The 27,506-nt window shown below is 47.6% G+C and overlaps 1 protein-coding gene across 1 annotated transcript in view; it reads left to right on the forward strand.

The window, feature by feature from the left end:
• ABLIM1 (actin binding LIM protein 1) overlaps positions 1–9,693 on the forward strand; it is a 324,221-nt gene extending 314,528 nt beyond the window's left edge. The window contains exon 24 of the mRNA XM_059730125.1: positions 1,560–9,693. Within this exon, the coding sequence (XP_059586108.1) occupies positions 1,560–1,673 (114 nt within the window). The 3' untranslated portion in view covers positions 1,674–9,693. The remainder of the gene's footprint in view (positions 1–1,559) is intronic.
• The last annotated feature ends 17,813 nt before the right edge of the window (positions 9,694–27,506 follow it).

A 27,506-nucleotide genomic window follows, 5' to 3' on the forward strand; every position in this document is an offset into this window, starting at 1 on the left:
TAACAACGAGGTGGCCAGAAGGGTGTTGAATACAGTCCCTGTTCCAAAGCTGCATGTAGGAGTTAGTGTGAACGCCCCTTGATGGAGCTGCTCAAATTCTCATTGTGCATTCTCAATCCATGTTGCATTTGCTTGTTTTACAGCCATCGGACTAACCCTGTCCGGACAGTAGTCTAGCAGGTTCTGTATCGTGTCTCTGGTGGAAGTCAGGCTCGGATGCTTCAGGGACTCCACTGTGGACATTTATGGAATAACCTGCAGAAGTTTCTTGCTAACACTTTTCAATTAGTGGTTGACTCACATCTGGAAGCAGGAGGGTTGATGTTGCTGCTTCCAAACAATTGCTTGTGAATGTGCATGAGAGAGGTAGTGAGATAGTTGGAGAGATACCCAGATAGTGGGGTGGCTGTTTGGCCATCTTTTTTAAATGCCAGAAATCTATAGGCATAAACCTGCCCTTTATTACATTAGTGCATCTTAGAAGACTTTCCACCCGTTCTCAGCACTTGCTGAGCAAGAAACCTGTCTAGCGCCTAGAAGGAACAGGGGGCTTGGCTCAGGGATATTCAGGGACATCACTCCCTCAAAAAAGGAAGGGAAGCTGAGTTGTTAGGTGCTTTCTAAGGGGTGGGCAGAGGCCAGATCGGGCCCGTGGTGGACTCCATTTCCCAGCAGCCCCTGCCCATGTTGCAGCAGCTGGTTTCCCAGGACCCAGGGCACAGGTGCAATCTGCAAGCAGCGGATCATGGCTCTGCCCCAGCTCCGGACCATCCTGCCACTGCTGCAAGATCTCAGCCCTGGTCCCGAAGCAGCTTCCTGCCCAGCTGCATGCCCTGCCAGCACTGGTGGGGCCAGTTTCCATGGAAACCCTGGCCCCATGCTATCACGTCCCCCCCCTCCCCCATTTGTGGGGTCTGCATGGAAACTGACCACCCTGACATGGGCAGGGACTGCTGGGAAATGGAGTCCAGCCCTGGCCCGATCCATCATTTTGCCCACCCCTGTGCTTTCTTCTCATGCAGAACATACCCCCTTGGTGCTACCCACTCCCATGAACTGGGGACCTCCTTTCTGGAGACTTCTTAAGCACCTTTTGCCTCAGTTTTTCCCTTTGCAAAATGGGGATAGTAGAACAGCCCCATGAGGGTTTTTGGAAGTTTAATCGATGGGAACCACAGTGGGTAACGAATGGGACTGGAAGAGAGGAGTCCTGGGCTCTCTTCCCACTTCTACTGATGGCCTGGTGGCTAACCTTGAGCAAGTTACAGCCCTTCTCTAATTAAGCCTCATTATGGGATTAATGATATAGCAACCTCATTTGTAAAGTGCCTTGAGATACACTGAGGAAAAGCCATGTGGCAGAGTTCAGGCTTGGTCCACTGGTGTTGGATCAGAATTTGGATAACTTTTCTGATCAAGCATTGTTATTTCAGTAACGAATGCCCCATGACTATCAAGCCCCTCAGATTATCGCCGGACCTGGCTTGGCCTGTTTTCCAATTTGTCCTCTAGCATCTTGTTAGCTAGAACTGATCCTTGTCTTTTCTTCTTCTCTTCAGCGCCACCTAGCCCCTGAGGTTTTCCAGGAAATATTTGGCATGACGATACAGGAGTTTGACAAGTTACCTCTGTGGAGACGCAACAACATGAAGAAAAAAGCAAAACTCTTTTGAGCTATCCACATCCGTGTCCCCTTAGCCGACCGACAGCAAATGCATAGGATAACATGCTGTATAGTCTCAACTCCATCTGGAGAGGAGCCACTCCTTCACAAAAAGGGAAAACCTGATAAGGACACTTGCATTCGTAGCGATTGGGCCAACACGAACACTTGCCAATGGGGGCAGAGGGGAGGAAATTTCTGTGTTCAGAAATCTCAACAATAGTTTTCACGTGTATAAACTTTTTACATGATGTTGTATAACACAATAGGAAGCTGCTCTTTTCTCCTCCACAATAATATTCCCTTTATTTTTTTTGTCTATAATACAATGGATTTAATTGCTAGAGCCAGAAAGTGCCCTTAGGATGCTTAGTAAACCGAAGTAGCTGTAATCACTCCAAGAATTGAATATATATATATATATATGTGTGTGTGTGTGTATCTATCTATATATATATATATTCTGTAGGTAAGGAAAAATCCTGTATATCCATACAATGACAGAAATCTCATTTTTTGCACAACTGTTCCTTAATTGGCACTCTTTTCAAATGGCATATTCCTCTTGTGATTCCAACCAGTGAGGCAGGCAGACTGCTCTGTTTTGCTGCATACCAACCGAATTATTGGCAAACAAACTCCCCGCTTGTCCTTGTATATATTTGCTAGGGTATCAGTAGTGAATTGCTGTGTTTGTTGTCTAATCTTCCCTCCTCCACACTTTCTGCTTCAATTAATGTGACTTGGGCTTAGCCAGTCATTTAAGTAACGGGAATGGTGGAGAAGTAGCAGTTTTCCAGTTGTGTAGTCTGGGGTTTGGGATGGGAATAAGTAAAATGTTTAAAGAAAAAAAGATTCTCAAATATGCCCTGGTTCACCCCCACAGAATAGGGGCCAAATTCCCTGCCAGGAAAAATAACTTCCGGGGAGTTGAAGTGATTGATACCAGCAGAGAATCTATATCCTGTGCGAGCAGACATAATTTAACTGCTCTTGTGCGAAAAGATGCAATCTTGCAGCATCTTGTGCCGACATAGAGTTTTAGTTAAACCACTGCTGCAGTTGCAGACACTGATGTAGCTGCGTGGTAGATGAAGTTAAGTACTCTCTCTTTGGGTTCTAACAGAATTTCACTTGTGCTTTAAAAGGAGGGTTTGAAATTTTTCTTTCTTTCTTTCTTTTGATGCTACAAAGCTGCAGCCTTGGTTATTTATATTTTTATTTTCCTTTTCCTTTGTGCTTGGCATGGTTTGCAGGGAAGGCAAAGGATGGTTGACCAAGTTACACTCATATAGCTTGCAGGTTTTTCCCACTGTGCTGCAGTCTGTATATAACTGAATGGCTTGGAGAGCAGGCTGTGTCCACAGGAGGACGCGAGTACCACATTGATCTATCTCCCTGAATGAATGCTTGGCTGCTGAAAGCTCAGCTTCTTCTCTTCCTCGGTACTTAACTGCCAACATATAAATGTATTGATAGGCCTCTCCTTTGCTTGTGGGCGATTGCCTTTTAGGTTCAGTGCAAGTCTGGTGAGACATATCAAGGTTTCACTTTTAGGGTTAAGTAATCATTGTGGGAGACACCAAACACCTGTGTATTTTCTGTTGCTGGAGACATGAGAAGGCAGTGACCAAGTCTTCCAGATCCTGTAGGAGCTGAGAGATCTGGTATCATTGCACTGAGTTCCCCCACACACTGCCTTTAGTCACTTCTGCTGCAGCAGGGCAGCGGGCTGATCCTTTTCCATTTCCAGGATAGACCAAATCCTGCTTCCTCTTGCCCAGGACACACTAATGCCACAGCATCAGTGCGGTCCCACTGAAGAAGTCTGGGTTGAGGGTTCAGTATTTGGGGAGACTGTTTCAAGGGGTTCACCTATCATGCATGCTCAGGTTAAGGAAATAGTGCAAAGCAGTGGATGAGCTGGTAGGGTTGCTGCTATACAGGCCTAGTAGACATTACCTTCATGGAGTAAGTGTGCAGAAGCTTTCAGCAGATACTGGGACATTAGCCCACATTGATCCCTGAGGTAACTCCACTGACTTTGCTGGGGTTTCAGCAAGGATCAGTTCAGCATGTTTTATGCCATATTCCAGAACAAGCATAATAAGTATTTCCAGATTAGTTTGTCAAATTAGTGGGAGTGTTATGGACACTGCAAGATCAGATGCAAACTGGGATTACCAGGAAAAGGAGCAAATGGCTCGTGATTTGGGGTTTAGTTGGGTGGGATTTCTGGAAATGTGGTGTTGATTGCTGGCAGATTTCAAGATTTGGGGGGGGTCATTTCCCAAAATATGTTAGACCCCACATAACAGTGGGGAGGTGCATGTGAGCAACATATTATAAGATCAGGGTGTTGGACATAGGAATAAATTAACCATGTGTTAAAATGGGACAGGTTTTCCATTCATCAGCTTCTTTACAAACCTGGCCAGGTGCACACTCCTGTTCCATGGTAAGTGGAAGCTACATAACTCCTCTTTCACTGAGGACTAAGCCAGTGTTTCCCAACCTTTTCCGGTCCAACGCACTCTTACATTAATAAAAATTTTCTGCGGCACACCTATTAAGGCATTCCCCATCCTCATACCTATTGTAGCGCATTGCCATGGCAAAACTGCGCAGCACATCTGTTCATTTCCAACAGCACATCTTTGTGCTGCAGCACACTGGTTGGGAAAGACTGGACTAAGCTACCACATCTTCTGCTTAGCACAGGGCAGGAATGTGCACATGGCTGTTACCACTGAGCACCTGATGTGAAGCCCACTCCTTTTGGCACCGTGATGAGTCCTTCTGCTGTCCTTGCCCTCAGTCATCTTCCCACTTTTACTTTTCACTTCAGGCTGCATTGCTTAGCATTCCTCTGAGGCCACTCTTGCCCCTTGAAGCTGCACTCCTTTTCTTAGAAAAACATAAAAGGCTCAGACAGAAGTGACAATTTTTGCCCAATCTGATCACTGAAAGTGCTCTACAGCTGTGAGCAAACACAAGCGCATGGCTGCAGAGCATTTTAAAAGGGCCTGATCCTGCAACAGTCTGAACCCTCATTGCATGAGGGTTCAGATGAAGATGTTCCAAAATGGAGTGCCTTCAATAACTTGTACCTGTGCATGCTGGGAGCAGGGCTGCTCCCAGTGCTGTTTTCAGGCTGGGAGTGGGGGAAGGAAGCAGAGGGAGTTTGGTCTGCGGTTTTTTAAGCTGAGGTGGGGGGGCTCCAATTCACCTGCCTCACCCTCCACCACCAGCTGGGCAACCCCCAGAATGAGCTCCCTCTGCTCCCTTTCCCCCCTCCCATGCTGAAAACAGTGCTGGGGCTGGAAGAGGGGTAGGATGTTGCTAGGGTAGAGTGGATGCAAGCTCACAGCTGCTCTAAACAGCAGCTTAATTCTCCAACCCCCAAAACCCAACAGCAAACATCTGCTGGGTCCAGGTGAGTGTTGTAACTCATGGCGGTTCCTACATAGCGCCATGAGTTACAATGGGGAGCTGCTCTTCTGCCTGCACCTGAAGAGATGCTTAAGTGGGAAAGACATCTGCACAGAGCAGAAGAGGGCAATAGAGGAGCTGCTATAATTGTCCTTCGAAGTCACGGCTTGCCCACTCAGTGGCAGTGGTGAATTCTGGTGCTTGAGGGTCTGACATGCTCCAAGACCCAGAAATACATCACTGAGGAGGCTCCAGGCTTGTCCACCCTTGCCACCTTCAAGAATGCCAAAGACTGAGCAAGGAAGAACAGCTTCAGAGGGACACCTCCCAGCATCTTCACCAGTAAACATCCAGCTGCAGTGCTGCTTATGGGCAAGGGTGGATGGGTTGCAGACAGGGCATGCTTGAGCCTATCTGGGCTAGAACTTGCTGCCACCCTTAGTTTTTCCATTACCAAGAGCATGCCTACAGGATGGGACTTATGAGAGTTGAAGAGAAAGGTGTAAAGGTAAAGTCACAATAAACTCTGGCATGAGTACAATACAAAGGGGCCTTATGTTACTGTAGCTAAACCTCGCACTACAGCAACCCAAGTTTGCTTCAGCTCTGAATAAGAGCATCTACGCAAGTGCTTTACCTTCACTTCTTTAGTTAATTCATTTAACTTTCCTGACTGTCCTCCTGTTGACAAGCCCTCCAAGACTCCCTGCCTTCGAGAAGCAGGGCTATAGTCACAGGGTACATCTTTTCTCTGGCAAGGAGAAAGTGCTTCAAGCTTTTCTGCTGCATAAGGCAAGTACCCTCTGCCTGATAAACACAGAAACACAGCCCCAGGGAAAACGTCCTTCGTCATTTGGTGAGTCATTTCCCTAGCACCATTCCAGTGTTGCTTTACTTTTGTGTAACTCCACTAGATATGGGTAAAATCACTTCTTCCTCCAACTTTTCCTTAAGATCTGCTGCTCTTAAATTTGTGTGACTTCCATGGTGTAGAATAAGAGTTGTACAGAACTTTGTATCAAGTCCCAGAACCTGTAAAACACTTCAGTTCGTGTTTCATACGAAGCACATGCTGAAGTCTCTCTCTCTTCTGCAAAGCATTTAAGCATGTGCTTAAATCCCATTAAAGCCATTGCCATGGCCAGTCAGTCATTGTAAAAGGCCTTTAAACCAGTTGCGTGTCTCACTTTTTTATCACGTGGTTAATTTGATAAGAATGATGATATGGTCATGGCAAAATATCAAGATAGGCACCTAAGGTGCAATTGCAAAATTCCCACTAGTGTATGCAAAGCAGATGGTTTTGCTTACTTCAATAGGGGACAAATACCAACTCATATAATTTCTTATTTGCATATCCACGTGTATTTTCTGTCATGCAGTTGTCTGAATGCTCCAATCTTCATGTGTTTTGAGTGCTTAAATAGAGTCACAGTGCAAAATGTATTAATGTATTAATTGGTGCGAAATTTGGCCAGGGGCAAAATGTTACTTAGAGGGACACTTGCATCATTGTTTATTCACAGAGGAATGCTATGTATATCTTGGCAATGTTCTTCAATCTAGTTGGACCCAGAAATTTGGCTTTTTGTCCTTTCAACAGTCAACTAAAGGGTAGAAAAATATCGGGAGAATTTTCATAGAAACAAGTAGGAAACAGTTGTATCTTGGAAGAGGAAGAGTTAGCCGATCCAGTCTCCTTCCTTTAAATTGCTTCTTCTTCCTTCCCCACAAGCTAAACTTGAAAGTCTGTATGATATCAGTGTAAATGCACTCTTTGCACTGGGTCTTTTCTGCAGACAGTAGAATTAAGCCAGTAGCTGGAAGATCTGCAAGTTATATCAACTTTTAGCTTCCTAGCCAGACAGCATGGGCCACTGTGGCTTCAGCCAACTCGAGAAACTCAGCATAGCTTCCAAACCCCAATCCAGAATGCAGTTTTTGACAGACTTGCTAAACATTACATGCAAATTGAACATTAAACAAATCGCTTCCTTCTCAAGCCTGCTTAAGGAGTTTCATTACATTGTTCTGTTTTTCTTGGTACCTAACAACTTCATGCCGGTGTCATTTAAAACAGATTTTAGCCATTTCAGAAGTCTGCAAAAATTATCTGACAATAATGCACATTTGGTTTCAGTTTCTGGTGAGTAACTGCTCCTTAAACATGGTTTTGTGGTAACTTGTAAACTCAAGTCGGCTGCCGCACGCTGTGAAAGTCAGACTAGAGGAGTGATGAGGTGGTTATTGGTCCCAGGTGATTCAGGACATAATTTTGTTGCTTCATTTATATCTTTGCACTCTGCTGGGGCACATTTTAAAGTTTGTGTTGCTTTGACTCTGAAGCCTTTGTCATCTTCTTGCCATAATAATCATGCTTTTCAGAAATTCTTCCTTCAGCCGAACAGTTCAGACTCCCAGCATCTGGAGTGAGTCACCGGACCTCTTTTTGTGACACTTTGGCGAGCTTCAATTAGATGCATTTTGAAGCAAAATCCCCTTTGGATGCTGCTGCTTCCTTTGAGATATTTGTGCTGTGGCCAGTATTACAATTCAAGCGTATCTTCACAGAAAAAGAGGTTTTTTAGTCTTAGCAGTAGTACAACAGGGATGCCTTAGACTTGGGGCACTTGGATTGGCTTCATCCTGGACTCCCCATAGCTGGGCTTAAAATAATTCAAAAAGAAATTGTGGGCTTCATTATGTCACATGCTGATCATGCGCACCGATTTTTTAGGTCTGTGAAGTCCCGGGCGTGTGTAAATCAGGAGAAACAGGCATGAATTGGGAGAAACAATCAAGAAATCAGTAGGGTGAAGCTGTTGTAAAGTCAGACTAGAAGCGGGTGTGTTTCTTCTCTCCTCAGAAAGGCAGAGGCATTCAGCACCAGGAAGGATGGCAACCCAAAGGCCCAGTGATGGGTGTTTCGGTCTCCTCCTGCTCTCATTGACTTTGGTGGAAGGGAAGATGGGAACATTTGGGACTTAGGAGGTTAGGCCCTCAGTACTGGGTCTTATAGACTGACTGAAATTGGTCTTATTTCTGGCCATCACTTTCTCCCATCTCAATTTCTACCAAAACTCTCTCAGAGGTTTATTTTCTCTGGAAGGAGAAGGTGTTGCAAGGGCACAGTTCACATGAAAGTTATTTTACATCCATTGAAAAACACAGTCACAAGACAGTCCTGGGACCATGGTCATCTGACCCTAACAGAGACGCAGTTGGGTCCAGATTTGGGGGGTCACTGTTAACTTGAGCAGCCCAACCCTGCACCCGCGCTCTGGGGCTGCCCAGGGGAGCAAGGACTATGCAGACCCCCGAGAACATGGGTTTGGTCTTACACCGCAGCAGTCACAATGAGGACAGAAAAAGCAAGTGAATTGCATGATGGCAGGACAGTAGGCCTTTCTCCTTTGGCGTGAAAGTACTCCCCAGAGTTGTGGGTCAAAAGGCTCCACCGTGGGTGGCAGCTGCCGATGGTTTTGCCTTGGGAGTCCCGGCTCTCAGTTTAAATGAGAAGAAAAGCAACACAACGGAAAGATGTTGAGGTTCCAGTTGAAAGACCTCCTGTCCAGAGTCTCTGGTGCCTGCATTTGGCATGGGGGGAAGGAGCATTATCAATTAAATCTCAAGCACAAGTTCGGGAAGTGGGAAAATAATTGGCCACTCCTGTGGTTACCATGAATGACTTCATTGCCCAAAGGGAAATGCATTTCTGTTAATTACTTCCTAAAAGTGCTCATCCACATGAAAAAATAATGGGCCTGCTTGCTCCCGGAACTTCATTCTCTGAAGTGAAGGGAGCCCATGTTTGGCTTTGGTAGCAAACAGCTGTTTCTGCCATACAGTCTGTCGGCGTTACTACAGTGAGTACAACACGTGGCACTCGGGGCCGCTTTAACCTCACAAAGATATTTAAGCCCTGAAGGGTGTAGGCGTGGACCTACCTTGAATCACCAAACTCACCTAGGTGCTTTTGCAAATCCCAGTAGACACCTATCTGCGTCCAAACACCTTTGAGCATCCTTCCGTAGACCCAAACCCATCAGGATCAATGGGAAGTCCCATATTGTCTGCAGCAAGCTTTGGATTGGGTCCTTAGGCATCTGGCTGGATTTAAACAATATCTATATTCTCCGCAGAATAGCGTCTTCCTTGAACATCATGTGTTCGGATCACTAACAAACCTGTTCTGTGCCACCACAATGACTGAGGTGCTGACAGCCCTGCCTGAAGCAGGTCTTATAGCAGCGGGTTTTTCCCCTGAACACAGAGCTAAGTGTAGAAAGCTCTGTTCTGTTTTACTTTGCTAGGGATTTGGGATTTGCTTGGTTTTCCCTTCCCTCCAGAAACCAAACACAGTAGCCCTTGGGGAGGAGGGGGGCTCTCTCGCCAAGTCTCTCTGTAAAAGTGAATGGCTGTCTGTCTGTGCACGAGGTCTGCCTGTCGGCAAAACGGAGTAGTCGCAGGTTGCTGTTCTGTACAATTAACCATTTCCACTTTCTGTCTTGCAAGCAGCACATCGCACTCCTCTGCCACTATAATCTGCATCACTGTTATACTCAAGTCAATGAATAAAGTTCTGTGCTTTATTCTTACTGGGTGGGTGCCAGCTGTTTCATTTATTCCTTCATTTCTCATCTTCACAGCAGCTATAGAACAGGACGTTGAAGGAAAAGAGACAGAAGATCCGACCAAGGCAGCTAAGTTGCACAGGACATTTGCAAACCTGGGGTGGGGCTGAAGGTTTCTTGTAAGCAGCTCACTATAAATACATGCATGTACAAATGATTTCCTTTGCGACAAAAAGGCACAAAGCCATCAGAAATGAGAGATGCTTGTGTTGTTGTGTATATGCTTGCTTTGTAGTTTTCCTCTGTGTGTGTCCAGTTCTGATCTAAGCCTTTGCTCAGCAAGGTAGTTATGCATGTAAGCCACTCAATGAGCCCCTTTACTTGCTTGAAGGTAGACATCTTTAAATACCTCACCCAAGGCAGGACTTTTGTCCAGTCCCGTGGACCATCTGTGGAGAAGAGCGTGGAGGTGTCCCTGGAAGCAGGCTGCAGGACCGTTCTGCTCATCAAGGTGCCAGGTAGATCCATTTTGCTTTCTGTGAGTGCCCTTTGGTGCTTATTCACACAAGATGGAAGGGCTGTAGCAGAGGAGGTGTTGAAGACTCACAACTTCAGGTGACTTCAGTGACTGCTGCGGGGACACACAGCATATCAGCACAACCCTGAATCCTTCCCACCATGGGAGGTATCAATAATCAATTGGCTTTCAGGAGACAGCCAAGTGGCTTGCCCTGGAAACACCACGTGGAAAAAAAGGCTGGATAATTTGTGCGTTTCTGTTCCCTAGTGCAAACAACAGAGCCTCCATGCCACTGCACTTAGTTTTCATTTTTGAACAGCTCTGGGTCACATATCAGGCCCTTCCTGGGCCAACCCAACCAGCTACATGATCCATCTGCGCTGAACTGACCTGCACCTCCTGTAGCTTCTGGGCACAGTAAGACAGGGCAGCCTGGTGGAAATGTCTGCTCTTGGTATTTCAGGTCAGCCTCTTCACCTCCACAGAGCACTGGGGGGGATGAGAAATGGGACAGCGCCCCTCAAGAAATGTAGTGTCTATCCAGCTGTTAAACAGCAGCCCCATAGTCTCCTCTATGGGTAAAGAACAGGGGACCTGATGTAGCACAGATCTGCAAGGAGCCAGGGCAGAGCACATCTCTGTGCTGTGCTGATGGCTCACATGCCCCCTTCCCACATCCCACCATGTTCTGTCTTCCTTTCCCTACCCCCTCCCTACACCTCCAGGGACTTTTGCAACCACAGGTTGCCTCCGAGCCCAGAGACGGGCTCCTTCCTATTAGAACTTTCTTCCACAATCATTGCAGGCCTTACATGTATGTAAGGCTTGACTCAGGGAGGAGCTGTGTGCCCAGGCTCTCACTAATGGGACAGTGCCCAGCCTACTGCAGCAAACAGGCCCTGCACGAACAGAGCTCTGATGCCAGTCGTGTTACAAACCCAACCCAGCAGGAGCAGCACCTTTGCATCTGTGTCATGGGATATTTGTGCTAGGATTGGAGAAAGGATCAGTGCCTGTCACTGATCCCTTCTCCAACCCTACCACTAAGCCTTCTTCTGTGAGGAAATTGCCAGACCCCACAGGTCAGGGATAGAGGTGAGGATGATATTGATGCCCAGTCTGCTTGGCTTTCTCAGTTAAGTGAATTAAATGTGTAGGTGGGGCAACAGGAAGTCAGCTGAATTGCTCTTGAGTCTTAGGAATAGCACCTAAGGAAAAGATTGAGGCACAGCTTAAACAAGGTACTTAAAACAGATTTTTATTTGAATACCTAAGAGCCCTCATTGTGGATCCAGATCCCATTGTGCTAGGTGCTGTACAAATTAAGAGCCAAAATATAAGGGCCTCTACTTTAACAGCTTGCTGTCTAACTCCCACGGGCCTCTTCAGTTCAACAGCACTGCACACACACCCAAGCAGCTTGCTTTTCTAGGTACCTTGCATGCCTCTGTCCCCTCCATTTGGTACCGACTTCCTGTGTAGCTGCCTCACCGCCCTCAGTTGTAGTGCTGCTTCTCACTTTCCACCACTCTCTGCTTTGGTACCATCTCTGCAAAATGAAGGCTTCTTATCCAACCTCAGCATCTTGTGTGGACACACAGCCATATCAGTGAGAGCTGGACTGGTGGTTAACAAGCATCTGTGGCTAAGAGCAGAGGTGAAAACGGGCCTATGGCAGCTGCATGAGAGACCTGCTGTAAGAGTAATAACTGCTTGCTGGCTCTTTCTTGAGGGATCATATGAAGGTGTAGCACTCGCCACCTATGGTCAGACAAGCATGGGCCAGCTCCCTCTGCCTTCCACGTGAGGGGAAAGGTAGAATTAGCAAAGGGCACCTTGCCCAATTCAGTGAGGAGTCCCAGGGTGGGGGGATGGAGGCAGTCCTCAGAGCATTCCCTCTCCCAGGAAGCCAGGTTGTTTGCAGACTATCCTCCCTTCCCCTGACTCCACAGGGAATGGACGCCATTCCTCAAGGAAGTCTCTCTTCCTTTGGTGCCTTCCTGCCAGGCAGCATGGTGCCAGGAGGAAGGGGTGTAGCAATACAGAGGCAACACCGTACTCTTTTACATCTGCAGTGGGATTGAGGCCCTGGGTGGCCGTGATGCAGCATGGTGGCCAAGCACTTCCTGCCCCACTTCAGCTCTGGGGGGCACCCTCCTTTTTACTTCGCCTGCCATGTCTTGATGCAACTGATATTTAGGGAGGCTGCCCCAGGGCCCCGATGTGGGCCTCAGTTTCTCACTACCTGTTGTCTCAAGTGCATAGCTGGCACCTTGCTCCTCCAGCTGAGTTGCAGCCCCCTGGCCTTATCTGTGCCTCAAAGGACAAGTCATCTTAGGGGCAATAATTGTGGCCTCCATCCTGCCCTGTAGCCATGCCCGTGCCTTGCAGGTGTTGTTCTGACACCATCCTGAACCTTCCTATGGGGTCCTCTGCCCTCTTAGATTTAGTCCACTGTTATCCTGCCCAGGGTAGGGAGCTGGACCTGATGATCTCATGAAGTCCCTTCCAGCCTAAACTTCTGTGAATTCTGGCTGCCAGCCTTCAGCCATGACACACTTGTCCCAGCCTGGCTTTCTCAACCCCCTCTGTATGTTGGGCCCTGGACCTGCTGAAGTCCCAGGCCTGAGTCAAGGTTGCTCTTTCTTACCTCTCAACCCCCTAGGGCCCCTAACTCAGGCAAGGCTGCTTATGCACCCCACAGTCCCCTGGGTCCCCAGGCCAGAGCAAGTAGTTCTGATGCTGCTTAGGCCCCTTACAGTCTCTGACCCCTACAGGGCTGTATGTGGGGTGCCTCTCCAGTGTCCCTGTCGCCTCCATAGTGCCCCCCATAGCCACAAACAGTCTTCTGCTTCTAATTCAAATGCAGCACAAATACAAGTGACCACTTTCAACAAAAATCTCCCCCACTCTGGGTTTATGCTTTCCTGTAAACCCTACCTCCCTTCGGGCTCTCATTTCCTGGCTCCCACGGGTGGCTCGGGTGCTTGCTAGGCTTCCTCTTTCAACCCCGCTCTCCGTGGAGCTCTACTCCCTCCAGCATGCAGATGCCCCAGGCTGCCTGCCTTGCTTCTGGTGCTGGGTTTATATGCTTTTGAAGCCTTGCCCCTTCCAGTCAGGTGACTCCCCAGTTGCACATTGGTTTCTCCTTGGGCTTAATGGTCAGCCTTCCTCTCCCTGCTTCAGCTTAACGCAGCTGCTTGCCGCCTTTACTCTCAGGCTGCCTGGACTCTGCCCTGTAGCCAGCTGGTTGCAGTGCAGCTAGCTGCTGCTCAGCTGCCGGCCTACCCTGCAAGGTTGGCCTGCTTCATTTTCCCCTTAAAATGTGGAGCCCCTAGTTCCCTATTACAGCATCCCACCTGCATTTCTGCACTGGGATCCCCTAGTAGTGCAAGGGCTGGGGCTGTGGAGGAGAGACACTTTCCCTACCTGTCCAACCCCTGACGTCTGGACAGCTGCAGCCACATGGGCAAGGTCTGTCATAGATCATCTCCCCAGGCAGGCTCTGAGCAGAGGCAGTGAAGCAGCAGAGCCAGCCAGGACTGTGCCTCACCCCCAAAGCAGGCAGCTGCAGGGTGGGACCTCTTCTAGGACAGGATCTCTGATGCCTGGACCTGTTGAACCAATGGCATGATATCCAGGCCCACTGAATGGTGAAGGCTTCCCCCACTGTACAGTAGATCAGCGGTGCATTTTCATTTATGACTGGTCCTGCTGGCTCAGAGGCATTATCTTTCTGTGTGTCTCCACATGCTACAGGGCACAGTTTTGGATGTTCCTGCAATCTCTTCCACTCGGTTCCATTAATGTTTTATTCCAGCCATTCCCAGTGGCTTTGTTATCTCTCGCCGCTTAAACACGCAGAAAGGCAAGGAAACCTCAGTCCTGCCACATCCCGATAAATAAAATAAAATAAAGTCAAGCTGTTTCTCTCCCCTTCCCCCCACTAAAAGCATTCTTGGGTTTGTGACCCCTGAGTAATGGCTGTGGAATGCACTACATCCTACAGCACAAGAGGCATCTGGCTATGTGAATCTTCTCAGCATGTTAAAAATACACAGATAATGAGTCTGTAAATAGATTAGATCAAGACAAGTCAAATGTCTTCAAGTATAGAACCAGAGACCACTTCCTCCTGCCAGGATTAAAGCACAGGTCCCCATGTACCTTTCTCGCCTGCAGCCAAAAAACTTTCCTTTCGCCAGCCAGGTTCTCACAAAACACATAACCATAAAAAATGCAGTATCTTCCCCCTACTTTGCTACCCCCACCCTCTCGCAGCCCTTTGAATTTGTGTCTGTCTGCTGTTTGGGGTGAGGGTGGGAACTCAGTGAAAATTCAGTCTTGCCTGCCGTTTTCTATTGTAAAAAGGACTCTGGGGAATCGTATTTGCTGTTTTCTATGGCTCAGCAAGAGGGTGAGAGAGAGGAATTGTTCCAGGAGTTCCTATTACAAAGTGCTCTTTCACATACACTCACTTTTATTTTTAAGGATGTGAAGATTGAAGAACCAGCAGCATTGAAAGGAGAAGTTTGCTGCACTGATGCTGAGATCAAACAAGTGTCAGACCCCCACTGTGACCCACCGCATGAAGTGAATTCCCTTTGTGATCAGTCTTGAGCATACAGTGCTAGACCTGAATGATAAACTGCACAGGTAGCTAATTGACTCAGTGCTGGGAGGCTGTCAGAGCCAAATGCCTTTGCAGAGACCCACCAAACACTTATGCAGAGACATATGCAAGCTCTGAGGCTAGCATCTGTCACTGAGCTGAGCCCTGGGAACAAACTGATGGGGCTGCTTCCCTGGGGAGCAGGTGTTTGGTGCTATGTTGCAAACAGCACCAGCCTCAGCTTTGTTGCACACCTAATTCCAGAAGCATAAGCCGCTTTGGTGAAGAGGGATGTACTTATTCCATGTGCTGGAGAACCTGCTCCCTACATGATGGAGCACAGGTGTGAAGGGACCTGACAGCTGCTTGGAGAATCATGTTCACTGCATAACATCTGCCCTGAGATCCTTGGCAAAATCATTCCTACAGGTTCAGCTCCACTCACAGCTGCGTGAAGAGTGCTGGTGTAGGCAGGACTCCAGTGAGAAGTGGGATTTACATCCACTACAAGGCTTGGTCTTGGAGCCACCCTGGTATACACTAAATTTCGATGGGCAAAACTGCCCTGTTGACACCCCCTTGCCATGCATCCATGCCTCATATTGACTCCAGCTCCCTGAGAACAGTGCAGGTGTCCTGTACGGCAGCTTTCCCATAGCTTGGCACTTATCCCTACACACAATGCATCATGTTTTTTGCCTGAGACGTGCATAACTATAATGTGTTATCACAAGCAGCGAAGCATGGAAGAGATCTGGGGAAATGCGGTGACAACTGAAACAGTGGTGGTAACATTTGCTAGTGCTGATAGGTCTTATCAACTGACAGCTCTTACCTGTGGCTGGGCTGTAAATACTAGGTAGACACTGGCACTGTGTCTAAACTAAGACTTCTGCCATTGCCATGATGGATTGGAGCTGAAAGCAACAGTGGGAAATCTTTGTTTAAAAGACCATAGTATGTCAGGCTATGGTAGAGATGGTATGACCCAAAGCACGGACCAAGAGCCCACTGTTCTGCTGTGTGACAGTCATGTCACCGCTACATGCCTTTCCAAGTGTCTTTTCTAGTTAAGACTTTAAGCTCACTAAGGCAGGTGCCCTGACCAGCAGGTGCCAGCTTTTTGCCAGGTGTGCTGCTAGCCCCTCGCTCCCCCTGTGTGCCACGCCAGTCCTCTTCTCTGCCTGATCTGCTGCTGAGCTACCTGTCGTCTCCTTCATCTGTCCCATGCCACTTGCTGCAGGCTGGCCACCCTAGCCTTTGAAGATGTGTATTTCTAAAATACCAATGACAAGGGGACTCCGATTTTGCATGCAGGTACAATAGCTGTAACACATGATCCTGTAGAAAGCAATAATAAAATAGGGTTGACCCTGATTAAAGGACACCATTGTTTGCCACAAGTTTTCCCTGTATGTTATGAAGCTGTAGACAAGCTCATAATCCAGACCAGTTCTACAATGAATGAGTGAATAAGCCCCTGCTGAGAAGTGCCTCTGTTATGGTCCTGAAACCTCACTGGATATTAAATGAGCACCGGGGGTGATCTCTGTTGTACAGTGGTTAGCTCTTAGCCCTAATTACCACTTTGTAGGGGAAATCCCAGCTGGACATAGGGACATAAGCAAGATTTATTAATGCAATTAAGTGAATTAGTCCTCCAGCAGGGAGCTCTTTAAAGGCACAGAGAATGTAGAAGACAATGGTAAGCGAAAGCTTGAGATGTTGATAGCTATCATGTAGCTTGTATTTCCTTTTTATCAGGTACACAATGAGTTTCGACCCACTCTCAGGACCAGGATGTGATGATAAGCAACCGTAATTCAATTTTCTGCTGAGCTATAAACATTTGATCTGTTTACTCTTCAGGGTAACGTACTGGAAAGTCATCTGCCAAGTTAGCAATCCTGAGTGCAGCGTATCAAGACAGCTCAATTCCTTTTGGGGTGAGGCGGTGTATCTTTACCAACCTATTCTCCAGGTTACAAGTTGTTGGCTTGGTATGGTGTGTTATCTGTTTGGGTAGAAAAGCAAGCAATCCCCTAGGTGGATCATAGAAAGGTTTCCCATGTTATGGTGGCAGAGATGACCACAGAGATAAAGGTTACTTAATTTGAATAAATAAAGATACAGCTATTACTGTGCCCATTTTGAGGTCTCTGTCCAGTCAGGCCACATCCATGAGTGTTTTCTGTGGACAAGGGAGATGTACTACTCCACCAAATGGTGTTCTTCTATAAGATATTCTGTGTATATGGGATGCTTACAAAACAGCCTGGGGAGAGCTCACAGCATCCCCCTTAGATTTCTCCGTGACCCTCCTCTCTAGTAATAATAGCAATTTATGTTGAACTGTGAATGCACTTACATTTGCCGTCCATGTGACAAGCAAGGCCTTCCTTGCCTGAAGCAAGAACCAGATCCTCCCGCTGGAGCAGGCTGCCCTAGGCTGCAGGATAGTTTTCAATATTCAACGCTTAGTGAGTGCTCCAGTTCCTCGAGGACACTGTAGTGAACATCTTAACAGTACCCTGCTGCTTTGCTTTACTCCTGTGTATTTTCATAGATTTCATAGACATTAGGGCTGGAAGGGACCTCGGAAGATCATTGAGTCCAGCCCCCCGCCCAAAGGGCAGGAAGTCAGCTGGGGTCATAGGATCCCAGCAAGATAAGCATCCAGTTTCATCTTGAAGGTGTTCAATGAAGGTGCTTGAACAACCTCTGGTGGCAGGCTGTTCCAGACCTTGGGGGCTCGGACAGTAAAGAAATTCTTCCTTATGTCCAGCCTGAAACGGTCTTGTAGTAGTTTGTGACCATTCGTCCTCGTCATCCCTTGGGGCGCTCTGGTGAACAAACGTTCCCCCAGATACTGGTGGTCACCCCTGATAAACTTGTAGGTGGCCATCAGATCACCCCTGAGCCTGCGCTTTTCCAGGCTAAAGAGCCCCAGGGCTCTCAGCCTGTCATCGTAGGGTCTGCTTCCCTGACCCCTGATCATGCGCGTGGCTCTTCTCTGGACTCTCTCAAGCTTCTCCACATCCTTTTTGAATTGTGGAGCCCAAAACTGGACGCAGTGCTCCAGCTGCGGCCTCACCAAGGCCGAGTACAGGGGGAGAATGACGTCCCGGGATTTGCTTGAGAAGCATCTATGGATGCAAGCCAGCGTTTTGGTCGCTTTACTAGCCGCAGCATCGCATTGCAGGCTCATGTTCATCTTGTGGTCAATGATGACCCCCAAGTCTCTTTCTTCCATAGTGCTAGCCAACATAGCACTGCCGCCTATAAGGATGCTGCGGGTTTTTTTTCCCAAGGTGGAGAACCTTGCATTTATCGGCGTTGAACACCATCAGATTCTCGTCTGCCCACTTGCTGAGCCTGTCCAAGTCAGCCTGGATCATCCACCTGTCTTCTGGTGTGGATGCTTTGCCCCAAAGTTTGGTGTCATCTGCGAACTTGGCCAGTCCGCTTCTGACTCCAGTGTCCACATCATTAATGAAGATGTTGAACAGTATGGGTCCAAGGACAGAGCCCTGGGGGACCCCACTGGTCACAGGACACCACGATGAGTGACTTCCATCAATTACTACCCTCTGCCCTCTCATTTTGCATGATTTAAAGGTAAAAAGGTATAAGTTACGGCTATTTTGGGGGGTGTGGTATAAGCCGGTCATTCAGTGAGCAACATAATTGTCTGTGACCGCTCCGTCTGGGGGTTCAGCTTTGATCAGACAAAGGGCTAGATTGACAAAAGACTGCACTACAGCACCTCCTGTTGTAATGCCTAATTTGTAAAGAGGCCAACATGCTGAGTTGAGGAGCTTAAGTTAGCAGGGAAGGCCATGTAGAGGAGAAAGAACTGAGCATCTCCTTCCAGTTGGGATTCACAGACATGAAGGCTGTTTTAGGGAGTCAGGCACCAAAACCTGCCATCCCAAAGCACAAGATATGGGAGCAAAAGTCAGGACCCCAGGGCTGGAAGGGACCTCCAGGGTCATCTAGTCCAGCCTGCTATTGAAGGTCATTTATACACATATCTTTGTCTGCTCCAATACACCAGAAATCCTGGAGCAGACTCGATTAACCAACTCTGCAGAGCATGCAAGCTGATGCGCCCGGCACTGCATTGCATCATTTGTATAAATGGCAAACTACCAGCACGCAGAAAATGGTGGCAGTGCACTTTTGAATTAAAACACTTTTGATATGTTTTAGTTCAAAAGCACACCGCTGCCATTTTCTCAGTGATGTGCATTTTGCCATTTATACAAATGTATGTGCCGCAGCACTGGGCATTTTTAGAAGTGCTTGGTGGTGCGGGGCATGCATGCATACAGATGCCAGAAGTGGCAGGGGTGGGGACCCCTTTTATCTACTAGTCCAGTGGGATGTAGGAGACCTGGCTTCAAATCCTAGCTTTGCCTGATCCCACATTTCAAGAGAGTGGTCTCAACACCAGGCTGTCAGGGATGCTGGGTCAGGGCAGGGAGGAAAGGGGGGGTTGATTTTCTGCAGGAGTAGTTCGCCTTTTCATGAAACAGTTAAATATTCTTTGACCCACCAAGAGAAAATAACAGTAGTGTAATGGTTACAGCACTTGTCTACGTGTAGGGAGACCTGGGTTCTACTTCCTGCTCCGATCGCGAACACTTAATATGAACGAAATTACCCCAACATTAATTTGTGAATCTAGTTCTTTCTTTTATCAAAGCTGAACCCCAACTCGGAGGTCTGTGACGATGCTGCTCAAAGAACGACCTGCTTTTACTGAATCAAGATCTCCTTCCTGCCATGTGAGTGCCCTAACCCCCAGGCAACCGCATCTCAGCTCAGCGCTCATAGCATGCAATCTTCCTAGAAACAGGCTGTGCGCATGAGATGTAACCCTTGAGCTCGGAAAGTCGGCACCGGAAGTGGCTGCGACAAGTCTCGGAAGAGTCCCCCAACTGGGTCCGCATCCCTTGGTTTGGTTCGCAGGGGCCGTTCCAGTTCACATGCTCCAGCTGTGACACCTCCACAACCTGCCTCCTCCACTGATGTTTTCTTTCTGGCCCTTTCCTTACCTTGATTGGTCCCAACCTTATTTTCCAAACAATAATAGCACAGTAATAGCTGTATCTTTCCAACCTCCCCACGTTTTATTTTTATGTTCACTTGGTTCCTACTTCCCTGGGCTAATTGTTATTTCCACCCAAGTGGATTTCCACAGCAACCCTCCGAACCATTCCCAAACAATGACATTTGTGGATTAGTTCAAACATTGTGTGTTCACACCCCAGCGGGCAACATTTTCTGAGACTCTGGAACCCATTTAACTCCCAAAGAAGGTGGAAAAGGATCTACGATGGGAAAATGCTGTGGCATAAACAGACACGTAACAGGAAGGGAAATAAATGAAATCAAATGAGCTCTCAGACTCCATTTGTATCATGTTTGTGTCACCTGCAGCCGAAGAGTTTTGTCATCTATTGAAACTTTTTAAAGGTAAGGAGAGGGGAGAAAATTCCATTCCCTAAATTATGCAATGCCAAACCATCCATATTATTCTTGCCTCTGGCATTGCCCCTGTAATCCAGAATTGTTGCTATTCAAAAGCAGTGCATCCAGAATTAAATTAGCTGCATCTATCGATCCTGACACAGGTGCTGTCAGGAGCAGAGTCCCTGTCTACAATTATCCTCCAGTCCAGGAAATAACCTCTGTACTCAGGGCCACTGGCGGGTTTGGTCGGTCTCCTCTGCACTTGTGTAGGGCATAGCAGAGCTTGAACGTCCTCTCCAAAAACCTCCCTATCCATTTATTTGTTCTTGTTCCTGGCCGAGTGCTGTTCTGCACAGAAACTGGCCACGCTTGCTGTCTCCATGGAATGCAATTGTGAAAACTTCTCCAGGCAGCTGGTCCTGAAGCACCCGGTATTTTTACTGTTAGTGCGGTGTTGACAGCCAAGGAATTCACTTTTAAACAATAATTCATGTGCATGGAGGAGAGTTATTTTTCCCAGATGCTTTTTTCAAATGAAATCAAACACCTCCAGCACCAGCCCCACAGCAAGTCATTAGCAAAGCAGATCCACTGAAACCGCTGTGAAGCAGCAGAATGATGTCTTTGGACTCCGGTTGTTTCCAGCTCACCGCTCCTGGTTTGTGGACTCAGGCCTATAAACCAAGGAGGGAACTTCCACCTCCTCACCCTAACCCCCTATGCACAAAATTTCAACTTTTGCAAGTGGATTGCCATGCCTTTGAGTGATTACAGAATCCTTCCCCTGCTGTGGGCAGGCTGCAACCCAGCATGCCAGAAGCCTGTTGCATCCCCTATGCTAGACCGGGGTTTGTTGCCGTCTGCAACCTGCACAGAAGCTTCTGGTCGCACAATGTTTCCTCCAGGCCAATGTATTTGGAAGATGAACTCTAGATTCCCTATTTGACTGCATGACCCCTCCTATGTAGATACTTCTAAGGGCTAATAGGGGGCCAGTACAGAAGTTCAATGCAAGGTGGTAGATTGAATTAGGGAGAGTTGTGTTTTATCCCTGGTTGGGCTGCTGGCCTGCTGGGTTGCCATAAGCTAGTCCATGTGACTAGCTAGTCCATCTGACTCAATTTCCCCATCTGTAAAGCAGGGGATAATGCTTTGAGTCTCCACTTGAAAAGCACCCAGTTGGAGCTGAGTGCTGTTATTAAAAGTTCAGAGGAGAGGACGTTGCCCCAAGCAGCATTCCTACAGAGACCATATATTTCTAACGAGGCCATTTCAAGCATCAAATGAACATTCAAGACATTTTAGCTGAGCACAGCCTTTAAGAAGAAAATCTCCCTTGAGACAATAGGAAGCCAGGATCCATTTGGTGATAAGGAAGGTAGTGCATGCCTGCCTGTTGGTTTGCTGATTGCTGGAGCCTCCTAGCACTGGAATGCAGGTGAGAGCGAGACCCCAGTACACATCTGTACCCTCCTCAGACCCGCTCCTTTGATCTCCCTATCTTCTGATGTAATTACAGTGTCTCAGCCAGCACTCTCTATGCCCCTGCCTTCTGCTTTCTCCTGGCCTGACAGACCCCTGAGGGCCTGCATGTCCTTTCTCAGAGTCTGTCCTGGACCTTGTCTACATACAAATTTGCTTTGGCTTATTTAAACCCCCCAGAGAGATCTTCAAAGCCACTCTGGACAATTGATCCAAATTAACTATAGGCGTCAACTTGAAACTATAGGTGTAGTGGATGCATTTACTTGCATCAACCCTTGTACGGCCACTCTAAAGACTTAATTTCATTCCTTTGATAGTAAACAAATGAAACGGTGACATTTAAATGAGACTGTCCATGCAGGGGCGTAATGTGGTGCCATTTATCCACTTTACAAATCATTGCATGTTCTTGAATGTAGACATGTCCCTTAAAGTTGGCCTATGCCCATTTAACCTATTCCTAATTGACCTAGTGAGACCAAATTAAGCCTCTTAACAGCCTTTTCCACTGGTTTAATGAAATTTGGGCAAAGGAACTGATGTAATTCGGAGAGCCTGGGCATAGAAACTAGGTACCCTGCAAGATAGAAGAGGGCAGGGATTTATAACACAGGGCTTATTCCATGATAACTGGCCATGCCCACACTAATCCCATGTGGATGAAAGCTATCCTGCCATTCCCTTCCCATTGAGTCAGAAGGTGCATGCAGACAGCTACCAGCGATGGTACCTGCAAATCCCCGCTCCTTTCTACCTAGAAGAAATAATTCCTGTCTGTGCCCGGTTTGTGGAGGAAAGCATGCCAGCCCAAATAAACCCTGTGTGATAAATGAGTGATGTTTCCCCCTGAAAGTTGGGTAGCATGTGACAGATGATAGTCATGTCGCTCAGTGCATTACTGGAAGGCACTTAGGTGCAATGCAAGTGAAGGCACAATCAGAGTCTTGACGAGATCAATGTTGAGAACTTGCCATTGCCCCAAGCAGAAACTTCTTCCTGCCACGGATACCCACATGCACTATTGCCCTTGCTCTTTTCTTTTATGTGGTGGGGGAGGCTGGAGGAGATGCTGTGTGTTCTTGCAACCCACATGCCCAGAGCCGGGTTAGCTTCCCACAGCCAGTGCAATACATTACTGTGCCTTTGGAGGGCTAGTTAGAATAGCAAGCTCACATGGCAGTGTGAAATAGCCTTTGCAAGAAATTTGGTTGGATACAAATAAATAAAGTCTTAATTGTGTCACAGAACAGTCTCCCAGTCATCCATCTTTCTATTAAACTTGTGAATTTTAACTACTCAGCCTTGTTGGAGCGGGGGAGAGGGGTTCCCCTCCATTTTTATTTCTTTTAAGCTTCTATTTATATTCTCTCAGTTGCCTCTGCCAGAAGATCTCATGTGGATACATTAGGCCTTTTCAAAAGGAAAGTTGGATTACAGTGATTTTTCTCCCCGTAGGACACAACAGCCTCATCCCTCATAACAGAGCGCTACACTATAACTTCATAATAGGCATAGTGAAGCTGGCCTATTTAAATGGAATACTTAATGATGCTGGGGACGGCAGGAAAAATATCGTTCCTGTTCTGTGTGGAAAATGGAAGCTACTATTTTGTTGTTCAGCAAAGCTGACTTTTTTACCCAGAATTAAATACTAATGCAGCAAGAAGCAAAAAATACACGATTTGGCTATCACAGATGAGATGCTTTGCTCTAGAAGTTATTTCCAGTCGGCGCTGACAGGTTCTGCAGTCCCATATTTATGGCAAATGTGGGGGCCATAAAAGAGATGTGGCTACATAATTACCTTTTTTTTTTTTACATGTACTGGGATGAATTTTGTTGGATTTATGCTTTTCTATATGGACCGTGGATTCCTTGTTTTCACTGAAGCAGCATTGACCTCAGAAGTGTGCTTTGGTTATTGACTTTGGCTGGGTCGACATGGTTTGTGTCTAAAGAAAAACCAAGGGCTGGAAAACCTTGTCTTTGGGGAGATGCCAGAATAAACATCCTTTTGTGAGCTCACAATTGACATCAGACCACAGTTTATGTAATATGTGAGCATGATGATGATGGAGAAGGATTGAAAAACATCCCAATGAAAATGAAATTTGGCAAAATGTAATGTTTTCCCATTAGCTGATAAAATTACTTTTCTTTTGCCCAGCATAAGGGTTTGAGTGGTGCTAAAAAATGTCTAGAGGATGCTCTGCGGATGTCAATTTTCTGTTCAGGGTCAGTTTTTATAGTTTAACTATGTCAGGTAGGATGTGAGATCTTAATGATATACTGGTACAACTATAAAATAGGGAAGTTATATTTTATAAGCACTTTCCTACTGGTAATTGCATCCACACCAAAGGGAGTAGTTAATTATATTGCTATAGTATAGTATACAACCTTTGTGTGCAGATAAGACCTGAAGGTCAGATCCTATTCCACCTAGTAGGGACCTAAGTATGATCCTATTCTACCTTATTCAAGTCCGTGAACAATGCTTATGGGTCCACTGCTTTTCTGTGACTCTCTCTTCAGGCCAGAACGGTGGCATGTTACTGAAGGAGATGCATTAATGGAGTTTCAGGGACTGAAATGGGGTGGAAAAAGATCTCACTTAGGGCATTTATACATGTGTCCTGGGAGGGGGCATTTTAATGGGAGTGGCTCTGAGACCTGCTCTAATTAAAGCACCAGAAGCATCACACGTATCAGCATCCCTGCGCTGCTAAAGCTCCCCCACTGCCTTTTTTCAGTGTGGGGACATTGATACATGTGATGCCACGGTCCAGCAGCCTCAATGCGTGTGTACAAGCACCCTTAGATGCCCTCGATGCATGTGTATAGGCACCCTCCAGATGTCCACTTACCATAGGTCCTAATAGGTGGAGTAGGATCTGGTCCTCAGTGTCTTATGGCATGGGTTTGGGTCAGGTATTGCTTTAGTACAGCAGTACTCAACCTCCAGCCCGTGGGCCAAATGCAGCCCATGTCACCATAGTATCTAGCCCATGGGTCAGGAAACTTTGCAGTGGGGGAGCAGTGGTTATTAATACAGACACCCTCCTCCACTGCCAGACCCCAAAGCCTGCCCAGTGGGCTGGGGCTGGGCCATACTCCCTCCCCACTCCCACAGCTGGATCAGGGCTGGGCCATGCCTCACTCCCCCTGAGGCTGGATCAGGGTTGGCCCACATCCTTTCCCTCCCTGACCTGCAGGCTAGTTTGGACCCTAGCAAAGCTGCTTCACTCCCCTCTCCCCACCATAGGGCCGTGCTGAGGCTGCCTCAAGCCCCTTTCCACCTGTGAGGCTGGGTTGGGGCTGGGCTGCTCTCCATCATTCCCCAGTCCACACGGCTGGATGGGGTCCCACTGTGACCGCTCCAGGAGCTAGATCAGGACCACTGGCCACCTGGCCAAAAAGGTTCTCCTGCTTTAGTAGAAAACCAGTATAAGAGAGGAAGATCATAGCATCATAGAAAATTAGGGTTGGAAGGGACCTCAGGAGGTCATCTAGTCCAACCCCCTGCACAAAGCAGGACCAACCCTAACTAGATCATCCCAGCCAGGGCTTTGTGGAGTCAGGCCTTAAAAACCTCCAAGGATGGAGCTTCCACCACTGCTCTAGGTAACTTGTTCCAGTGCTTCACCATCCTCCTAGGGAGAGAGTTTTTCCTAATATCCAACCTAAACTTCCCTTGCTGCAACTTGAGACCATTGCTCCTTGTTCTGTCACCTGCTACCACTGAGAACAGCCCAGCTCCATCCTCTTTGTAACCATCCTTCAGGTAGTTGAAGGCTGCTATTAAACCCCCCCCCTCAGTCTTCTCTTCTGCAGACTAAATAAGTCCAGTTCCCTCCATCTCTCCTCATTAATCATGTGTCCCAGCCCACTTACCATTTTTGTAGCCCTCTGCTGGACTCTCTCCAACTTGTCCACATCCTTTCTGTAGTGGGGGCCCAAGACTGAACACAGGACTCCAGATGTGGCCTCGCCAGCGCTGAATAGAGGGGAATAATTACTTCCCCCAACCTACTGGCAAACCTCCTAGTAATGCAGCCCAGGATGCCTTCTTGGCAACAAGGGCACACTGTTGGCTCATATTCAGCTTATTGTCCACTGTAACCCCAGGGCCTTTTCTGCAGAGCTGCTGCCCAGCCAGTCAGCCCCAGCCTGCACCGGTGCGTGGGGTTGTTCCGTCCTAAGTGCAGGACTTTGCACTTGTCTTTGTTGAACTTCATGAGATTTCTTTTGGCCCAATGCTCCAATCAATTTGTCTAGGTCGCTCTGAATCCTAGCCCTGCCCTCCAGTGTATCTAGTGTATTCCCCCAGCTTACTGTCATCCACAAACTTGCTGCGGGTGCACTCCATCCCATCTTCCAGATTGTTAATGTAGATATTGAACAAAACCGGCCCCAGGACTAACCCCTGGGGCACTCCACTTGATACTGGCTGCCAACTAGACATTGAGCCATTGATTACTACCCATTGAACCTGATGATGCAGCCAATTTTCTATCCGTCTGGCAGTCCATTCATCCAGCACATGCTTCCTTCGCTTGCTTGTGAGAATGTCGTGGAAAACCGCATCAAAAGCCTTGCTAATATCAAGGTACACCGCATCCACCGCTCTCCCCGCATCCACAGAGCCAGTCACCTCATCAAAGAAGGCCATCAGGTTGGTCGGGCATGACTTTCCCTCGCTGAATCCATGCTGGCTGTTCCTGATCACTTCCAAGTGCCTAGAAATGGATTCCTTGAGGATCTGCTCCAAGCTTTTTCCAGGGACTGAAGTGAGGCTGACTGGTCTGTAGTTCCCTGGATCCTCCTTCTTCCCTTTCTTAAAGATGGGCACTGTATTTGCCCCCTTTCAATCATCCAAGGCCTCCCCCCATCGCAGGGGGGGGGGTGGGCAGCAGCTCTGCAGTCACATCAGCCAACTCCCTCAGCACCTTTGGGTGCATCCTGCCCAGTGTCATGGACTTGTACGCATCAAGATTTTCAAAATAGTCCCTAAAGCTGTTCTTTCACCACTGAGGGTTGCTCACCTCCCTCCCAAACTGTGCTGCCCAGTGCAGTAGTCTGGGAGCTGACCTTGCCTGCGAAGACTGAGGTGAGAAGGGCATTGAGCACTTCAGCCTCATCTGCATCCTCGGTCACTAGGTTGCCTCCCCCAGTCGGTAAGGGACCCACACTTTCCCTGACCTTCCTCCTGTTGCTGACATACTTGTAGAAACCCTTCTTGTTCCCCTTCATGTCCTTTGCTAGCTACAACCCCAGTTGCCTTCCTGACTTCCCTGCAAGTCCGAGCAATGCTCGTACACTCCTCCCGAGTTGTCTGTCCAAGCTTCCACTTCTTGTAAGCTTCCTTTTTGTGTTTAAACTCATTGAACAGTTCTCTGCTAAGCCAAGCTGGTCACCTGCAACATTTGCTAGTTTTCATGCAAATTGGGATGGTTTGGTCCTGTGCCCTCAGTAAGGTTTTTGTTTTTTTTTTAATACAGCCAGCTATTCTGGACTCCTTCCCCTTCAGACTGGGCTTCCCAGGGATCCTGCCCATCAGTTCCCTGCAGGAGTCAAAATCTGCTTTTCTGAAATCCAGGGGCCTTACTCTGCTGCTGTCCATCCTTCCTTTCCTTAGGATCCTGAACTTGATCATCTTGCGGTCACTGCTGCCCAAATTGCCATCCACTACTACATCTCCCACCAATTCTTCCTTGTTTGTGAGCAGCAGGTCAAGAAAAG

The sequence above is a fragment of the Alligator mississippiensis genome, chromosome 6 (genome assembly GCF_030867095.1).
Source record: "Alligator mississippiensis isolate rAllMis1 chromosome 6, rAllMis1, whole genome shotgun sequence".
NCBI classification, from domain to species: Eukaryota; Metazoa; Chordata; order Crocodylia; family Alligatoridae; genus Alligator; species Alligator mississippiensis.